General features: G+C 57.9%; 1 protein-coding gene across 2 annotated transcripts in view; it reads right to left on the bottom strand.

Moving 5' to 3' along the window:
• The window catches only part of ZBED1 (zinc finger BED-type containing 1), a 15,628-nt gene continuing 7,253 nt past the window's right edge, over positions 1-8,375 (bottom strand). For both annotated transcript variants that reach the window (XM_040460171.1, XM_040460172.1), the window contains exon 2: positions 1-3,132. In XM_040460171.1, coding sequence (XP_040316105.1) covers positions 995-3,079 — 2,085 coding nt within the window. In that variant the 5' untranslated portion in view covers positions 3,080-3,132 and the 3' untranslated portion in view covers positions 1-994. The remainder of the gene's footprint in view (positions 3,133-8,375) is intronic.

Genomic DNA, 8,375 nt, shown 5'->3' with positions numbered 1-8,375 from the left:
GGGGGGGGGGGCCCTCACGGTGCCGAGTTTAAAAGACAGAACGGAAGGGTCCCTTGCCCCGGATTCCCATTAAATCACTCTGGGTACATGCAGGCCCCTGGTATTCTGTACAAGCAGGGCTTGGAAGGGTGCGGGGGCCTTATTCGCATCCTGAGAAACACGGTGGAGAAACCAGCCCTTGGAAGCATCGCACAGACACACACACAAACAGCCACGGGCAGGGCTGAAGCTGCCGGCGGTGCAGGGCTCAGAAAGAACCACGCCCACAAAGCGCATGGGGGCACAAGGGGGCAGAGACGCCCGTGGGAAAGGCACAAAACACCTCTCTCCCTGCTGTTGGGGACGCGACTGCCGCCCACGCGCCTTTGGAACGCATCGCACGAAACCTAGAGCCGGTCTGTCTTGCAAACAGGAGGCGCTTGGGCTGAAAGAGCGCGCGCATCCTTCCAGCCCGCACGCAAGGTGCCAAGGTCAATTCGAGAGTAAACGTGAGTGCATCAGTGCCCCAGATGCGTAAAGTCCTTGTATGACGGCGTCTGGCGACGGAAGGACATGGGAGCTTTGATTTTTTTCTTTCTTTTTTTCTTTTTCCCCATGCCTGGGGATTATCCCAAACCCTCTGGGTCGGGAGTACTCCGTCCTTGGGGGTGGCAAGAGAAAGGAGCCTCCCCCCTTCCCCTCCTGGCTGGGGATCTCTGGGGCTTTACAGTTGCAATCAGCATCCAGCCAGCGGGTGGGTAAAGGGGCTTCCAGAAGTTTCCTAGTTGATTTGTGCCCTTCCGCTGGGGCGCATGGAGGCTCTCCCAGGAAACGCGCGGAGTGGCTGCTCCTGGATGCGCACAGCCGCGCGTTTGCGTCCTGCGCCTGCGTTGGTGACGGCACCGGCCGTGCACGCGCATGCGCGCAGGTGCGCACCGTGGGTATTTACAGCGGACCACACATCAAGGGTCAGCTTCGTGGTGACGCCCCCCCCCCCCCGCCCCCACCGCGGCATCTACACGAAGCCGCTGTCCCTGATGCCAAAGAAGCCGGCGTGCACGGCGTCGCCCAGGGGGAACATGTGCTCATGGTTCAGGCCCCACTCGCCCTCGTCCTCGTCCTCGGGCTCGGCCTCCGCGCCACTGCGCGCATTCTCGTACAGGAAGACCTGCTCGTCCACGTGTGCGGGGGCCAGGCGGTTCCTCTTGGCGCTGACCACGTTGGCGGACGAGCCGAAGAGCCGCTCCGGGAAGACGCGGGTAGCCGCCACGCACCAATATTTCTGCAGCACCTTGGGCAGCACGGGGAACAGGGCCAGGCGGTCGGACCACCACTTGAGCGGGTCCTCGTTGAGACCCAGCACCTTCTGCGACTTGAAGTTGCTCAGCTCCTCGACCACCTGCGCGTGCCACTCTTCCTGGTCCTCCGCGCCCCCTGTCTGGCAGAAGATCTCGGCCAGCATGCTGTTGATGACGCTCGTGGGCGGCGGCGTGGACGCCAGCACCAGCTTCTTGACCGGGGGCTCCTCGGGCAGCGCAAACATCTTGTCCTCCGCTGGCCGGTAGCCGCCCTCCTTGACCTTGTCCAGAAGCCCCTTGGCCTCCTCCACCACCCTGTTCTCCACCTGCTGCCTCTCGAAGGCAGACAGGAAGGGCAGACGCTTGTAGCGGGGGTCCAGGAAGGTGGCCACGTTGAGGAACATGTCGATCTCCGGCGTCTCCTGGTAGGTCTTGGACAGCTCCTTGGCTATCACCTCCTTGGCCATGCTGACCTCCTTGCAGTCGGTCTCCTTGATGTTGAGGGTGGTGTTCAGCAGCATGTGCAGCAGGGGCTTCACCATGCTGATGGTGGGGTACTTGGAGGCGGACAGCATCTCGGCCACCTGCTTGAAGGGCTGCAGCAGGTCCACCAGGCCCTCGATGGTGGCCCACTCGGCCGCCTCCAGCATCAGGTGGTGGTTGTTGCTGTCCTCCACCAGCACGCCGGCGATGACGAACTGCTGCTCCCTCAGGCGCTGGAGCATGGCCAGCGTGCTGCCCCACCAGGACACACGGTTGCTGACCAGCATGCAGGGAGCCACGTTCTGCTGCTTCTGCTTCTCGTAGAGCATGTACATGGCCACCGCGGACTGCTGGAAGTACTCGACCAGCTTGCAGCAGCGGCCGAGCAGCCCGGCCAGCTTGGGCAGCTGCAGGGCGCGCTGGATGCCCGCGTTGAACGTGTGGCCCAGGCAGGGCATCTGGACCGAGATGTCCAGCAGGGAGCACGCCTTGGCGATGTCCTTGCCGCCGTCCGTGGTGGCCCCGAACACCTTGCTGCTGATGCCCCACTCGATGAAGACCTCGTACAGGACCCGGGTGATGCACTCGGCCGCGTTGTCCTCGGGGACCTCGAACGTCTTCAGGCAGCGGGAGCCCACGGACAGGCAGCCGGGGGCCCCGCCGCCCAGGAAGTGGGCGGCCAGCGTCACGTACGCCCGGTTCTGGTTCTCACTCCTCCACATGTCGGTGGAGATGCCGCACCAGGAGGCGTCGCCCAGCTCCTTGAGGACGGCCTCGCGCACGGCGCCGTACTTCTCGGGGATGGCCTTGCTGCACACGAACTTCCTGCTGGGCAGCTCGTACCTGGGGTCGGCCGTCTTCAGCAGCACCTTGAAGGTGGGCTCGTCCACGATGGAGGCGGGGTACAGGCCCTCACAGATGAGGCCGAGCACGGCGGCCGTGAGCTCCTGCTGCCGCTTGCTCTCATGGCCGTGGCCAGCCTTGGCGGCCAGCGTGTCCTGCGGGGCCAGCTGGGAGGCCTCGGGCTTCAGCTTGGAGAAGGCGGTGGCGAAGGCCTCGCGCATCTGCTCCGTGTTGCTCTTGACGAACTCGCAGAACTCGTCGGGGTGGTTCTTCTCCAGGTGGTAGGACAGGTTGGAGGTGTTCCCGGAGTAGGCAATCTGAGCCATGCAGATGCGACAGTATATCTTTTTCCACTGCAGGATGCATCCCTCGGCGTTCGTGTCAAAGCCGAAGTACTTCCACACTTTGCTTTTGGCGCGCGGGTGGGCCACTAACTTGAGGTCCGTCTGGGACGGGTCCAGGCCCTTCGCCTCCATGGCTTCTGTGCCGCGGCCCGCCTGTGGGGCCTCCACTCATTCCTGCGCACCTGCTGGGAGCCGGGAAGACAAACACAGCGTGAGAAGGGACCCAGGCACGGGCGAAGAGGGAGCGAGCACGCGGTCTGCAGGCCGCGGGGCACGGGGACCCGACCGGGGCGTGCGTGGCTTTGGCAAAGCGGAGGGGGCTCGCTCGCGCAGCTGGGCTGAGTGCTCTCTTCCTGCAGCTCAGTCCCACGTGCGGGGACGCCTCCGCGCGTCTGAGAACATGCACGTCTGTGGGTTTCTCTGTCCTCATAGCTCCTTCCTCACGTTGGCTGGTTATGGTTTCCTGTGCTACCGCATCCGCCAACCGGGCACCTGCCGGAAGGGGTCACTCTTGGGGACACTGCTCGCTGCGTGCGGAAGCCCACGTCCCCAAGGACCCCGGAGGACCCACCACCACCGCCTGCTCAAGCCTCGTTTTGGGAGCGAGGACGAGAGGCACACGGCGTCCAGGAAGCAAACACAGGATTTCACTTTCGACAGGAGAGCCTTTACGTTGCCTAACAGGCATAGCAATTTTTTTTTTGTTTTTTTTTTGTCCTCCAAATTTGACAGTTTAAAGCGACGCCTTTGGGAACATGGCACGCTCCCTTTTGAGCTTGGGCACGTCCGTGATCGGGAACATCGTGGGGGCAGGAACGGACATCGTGATTCCGGGAGCTTCTCAAAATGCCCCCCTGTGCGCAGAAATATGCATTTGCTGTGCACGGGTCCAGCAACGCCAGGCTCTCAGGGGGGAGGTTTTCATGGCCTAGGAGACAGGCCCCAGGGTGCCCGCCGTCCCTGAAGCCCCAGAGTCTGGCCTCTTGGAGCCGCCAGTCAGGGTGCAGATGCCCAAAAGGGCAGCTGGGTTCTGTCGAAAGGTCTCTGTTAGGTCTGCAACGTTTTAACCCGCCATAAAGTGCTCAGGGCGTCACAAGGCAAACTACACCAACCAGGCATTTTCTGAATATTGGAGACGTGGTCAGAACAAAATCTCAGGGTGCACAGGAAACCAAAGACTAGACCTCCCACCGAAATGCAGGTACTCCCAGAACCTGGAAATGGAACCACATTTGAAATAGGACCCCACTGTGACTACGTGAAGGATGTCAAGAAGAGGTCATGGGAGGGACACAGCCTCAAGTCCAGGGACACCAGGAGCCCCCAGAAGTGGAAGAGGCAGGAAGGACCCTCCTCTGGAGCCTCTGGAGGGAGTGGGCTCAGACTGGCCTGGATCTCAGTGGTCCTTCCCCACCTGGATCTCAGTAGTCCTGCCCTGCCTGGATCTCAGTGGCCCTGCCCTGCCTGGATCTTAGTGGTCCTGCCCTGCCTGGATCTCAGTGGTCCTGCCCTGCCTGGATCTCGGTGGTCCTGCCCTGCCTGGATCTCTGTGGTCCTGCCCCACCTGGATCTCAGGGTCCCTGTCCTGCCTGGATCTCAGGGGTCCTGCCTTGCCTGGATCTCAGGGGTCCTGCACTGCCTGGATCTCAGTGGCCCTGACCCTCCTGGATCTCAGTGGTCCTGTCCTGCCTGGTTCTCAGTGGCCCTCCCCTGCCTGGATCCCAGCGGCCCTGCCCTGCCTGGGTGTCAGCGGTCCTGCCCCTCCTGGATCTCAGTGGTCCTGCCCTGCCCGGATCTCAGTGGTCCTGCCCCACCTGGATCTCAGAATCTGATCTCCAGAGCTGGGAAAGGATGGATTTCTGACATTGTAAGCCAGTGGCACTTAGGTAAGGGTGACCCAGAGCAGTCCTAGGACAAAGGTGAAACTTTAAAAGATACTGAGTGTCAACACCATGCCGCAAAGGCCCCCGCGTCCTCACAGGCAGGCACGCCCCTCCACGCTGGCCTGCCTGAGGCTTTTCAGGAAGATGTCACAATACCCCTGACGGGGCATTATGGTCCCCGGGCGGCGTAGAGGGCACCACAGCTGTGACCCGCTCCAGGTAAGGAGCTAAGATACGGGGCGCGGAGTCTCCAGGTCAGGCGGACAGTCAAGGATCCGCGAACAGTGTGGCACCCTGGTTCCGGAAGGGGAACGTCGGACCCGAGGAACGCCATGTGGGTGTCCCACGTGTCCAGTCTCCCTACCACGTCATCATCGTTAGAATACGTGTCTTTAATTTAGCGGAATGAGGTCAGGAGACCCCGACCGAGGGTTGCACACAATCCCCAGGGCCTGAGGGCGGGCGGGTCTTCTAGTTGCTTTCTTCCCCTTGGTGCACAGAGTTTGGTCAGAAACTCAGCCTCCCTCCCCCTCCCCCCCGCCCACAGCTCAAGACAGCAGGTGACGGTTTCCTGTGAGCCCCTGGAAGGCCACCGGGCAGGGCTGCCTTCCGCGGTCTATGAGGTCCGTGCCGACACGGCCACCTGTAAAGGTTTCTTCAAGGCCGCCTTTCACAGCTCATACTGGTGGGTGCTCCAAGGACCTCTGGGGGACTGTCCCCAAAAAACCCCCCCCCCCCCCGTGGGGACCGCAAGCTCTTGCCTTTTTCAATTTTTTTTTTAACGTTTATTTTATTTTTGAGACAGAGAGACACAGAGCATGAATGGGGGAAGGTCAGAGAGAGGGAGACACAGAATCTGAAACAGGCTCCAGGCTGCAAGCTGTCAGCACAGAGCCTGATGCGGGGCTCGAACTCACAGACCGCGAGATCGTGACCTGAGCCGAAGTCGGCCGCTTTTCAGAGAGCGGTCGGTATCCTTCCCAAACAGCGCATCCCGAGGTGGGGGGTAGGGGAGGGCAGTGGACATGGAGCCTACCACCTTCCAGAAGTCCCGGCACTCAAGAGACCAGTGAATGGCGAACACCAAAAACAGGGCCGCGACAGTCGCTAGCCTACTTTGCCTCCTGGAGAAATGTCCTTATTTTTTTTCAACTGAAAAAACTGTGTCACTGCTAATAACAGATCATTGCCTTCTGTTATTTTATGTATGCATTTTTTAACGTTTATTTACTTTTGAGAGAGAGACAGAAAGACAGAGCATGAGTGGCGGAGGGACAGAGAGAGAAGGAGACACAGAATCCGGCCCAACGCAGGGCTCAAACCCACAGACCGTGAGATCATGCCCTGAGCTGAAATCAGATGCTCAACCGACTGAACCACACAGACGCCCCCCAAACAGAATTTTTAAGAATTTTCTGCAATATCAGAACGGCGCCCTGAAACACATCAAGTCGATTTTCTCTCCTTTTCAAAACTCACTGATGCATCGAGACGTGTAATTTCCAACAGACAAACCCTCCATTGATGGTGCCAGCGTGAGCAGGTGTCCCCAGACAACACGGCAATTTCCGGAAGGTTTGAGGCCAGTGCTTGGGCGTTGGGATGACATTGGGATATTAAATGCAGTAAAATAATAATAATAATAATAATAATAATCGTGTATTTTTAAGATCTGACGGATAGATACACCTCAGCGTGTGATGGGCCGTCTGGCCAGGGTTGCCCACACAAAAAATCTGGAAATGAGACTATCTCATCGGAACTCGGTTTGCTGATACGCCGTCTCTAAAAAGACATGACCAACATTCATTCCTGAGTCTGTAACGATCTTGTTTGTGGATCAATTTTAAGAAATTGAGAAATTTTAGCAGGCAGGACCGCTCACCTCTTAGCTCTTTATTTCTTACCCGCATACAGTCTGAATGACGTCAGACATCATGCCTGCCACGTGTAACCCCTTTTATAAAACGTGCAAGAGACAAGCGCCTGGCTGGCTCCATCGCTTAAGAGTCCGACTTCGGCTCAGGGCATGATCTCACGGTTCGTGGGTTCGAGCCCCGTGTTGGGCTCTGTGCTGACAGCTCGGAGCCTGGAGCCTGCTTCCGATCCTATAATACTCTCTCTCTCTCTCTCTCTCTCTCTGCCGTTCCCCTGCTCGTGCTCTGTCTGTCCCCCAAAATAATAAATAAATAAATAAGCATTAAAAAATAAAACAAATAAACAAAAGGTACAAGAGCCACCTCCTGGTCTGAGTTCACACAAAAACACTCAGCTTTTTACTGTTCAGCTCGAGGCCCCCAGGACAAAGTTCAATGGCTCTCCTTCAAAGGTGCGGTCTGGCGAGGAGAAGATCACAAAAGGTTTAAAAGGCACAGCAAGGCGTGGGCAACCGGCAACCAGCAGACCTCAGAGGAGACCCCCTCTTCCCACAGTATCTAAAATTGTCTCTAATGCGACAGACAGGCGGGGGGTTCGCGTGGGGCCAGCCAGGAAAAAGTTCATCTTTATATGTAAAGATCCAGTTCTGGGGCACAGATAAGGACTCCTCTGGCGGACATGTGACTTCAGGACTGGCTTGTATTTTCACCGTTTTTTTTGTTTGTTTGTTTGTTTGTTTGTTTTTAATCAACAAGTGGAAAGACCAGACCAAGCCGTCAGCTCCGACACACAGAAACAAGTTCTTGAAACACGCAAGTTCAAATCCCGTTGCCAGATTGACCCTGTCTTTTCTGGGAACCCCGTGGACGGGCTCCTACACAGGCGACAGAGCCCATCTAAGGGGCCCGTCTAAAAGCGAAATCACATGGAAACACAGAAGCCACCACGTCCTACAACTTGGGGCGGCTTGCCCGTAGCTTGTCACTGTGCCCAAGCTGATTTAAAAGGCACCAGTTGACTTCCCAGTACTGGCTGGCTCGTCACCCCCCACCTCCGCTGCCTTGGCTTCTACTGCCTATAAATGTGTTAGAAAATACCAAACTCCAGTGTATCAGACGACGCAAAACTCAGGTAAAAATCAGATTCACTTCCCTGAGTGGAGGTTGGGGAGGGTGGAGCTCCCCGAAAACAATCTCTTCTTCCTACTCACAGCTGAGGCTCTCAGGGTCTGACCCAGAGGCCCCCCCCCCCCCCTAGCGGCTAGAGGGCGGAACTGAAAAGTACAGTTGGATCTTGAACAACGTGGGGGTGAGCGGGGGCCAAGTGCCCCCAGCCTGGAAAGCCGGCTTGTCACTTGCGGCTTCGCACAGGGTTCGTGAGTGTGGACCCAGAACCTCACGGGTCCCAGGAACGGCGCGCTGGCCCCTACTTTGTGTATCAAGTAGAAGACGCTGTGTTCTTCCAATGAAGGAAGCTACAGAAAAGGAAAGGTGATTAAGAAAATGGGAAGGGAGAGAAAACGCACTCGGAGTGGTGTGGTGTCATTGTGCAAAACAAAAACAAACACAAACAAACACAAAAACCCAGAAAACTCGCATGTGGGTGAAACTGCACGCTTGAGGCCGGAGTCGTTCAAGGCTCAGCTGTATTTTGGCGACAACACACCC

This window comes from Herpailurus yagouaroundi, unplaced genomic scaffold (assembly GCF_014898765.1).
Source record: "Herpailurus yagouaroundi ecotype Mexico unplaced genomic scaffold, PumYag 248, whole genome shotgun sequence".
Classification (NCBI taxonomy): Eukaryota; Metazoa; Chordata; class Mammalia; order Carnivora; family Felidae; genus Herpailurus; species Herpailurus yagouaroundi.
The sequence above is the reverse complement of the archived record's forward strand: the minus strand, read 5'-3'. Positions and strand labels throughout refer to the sequence as shown.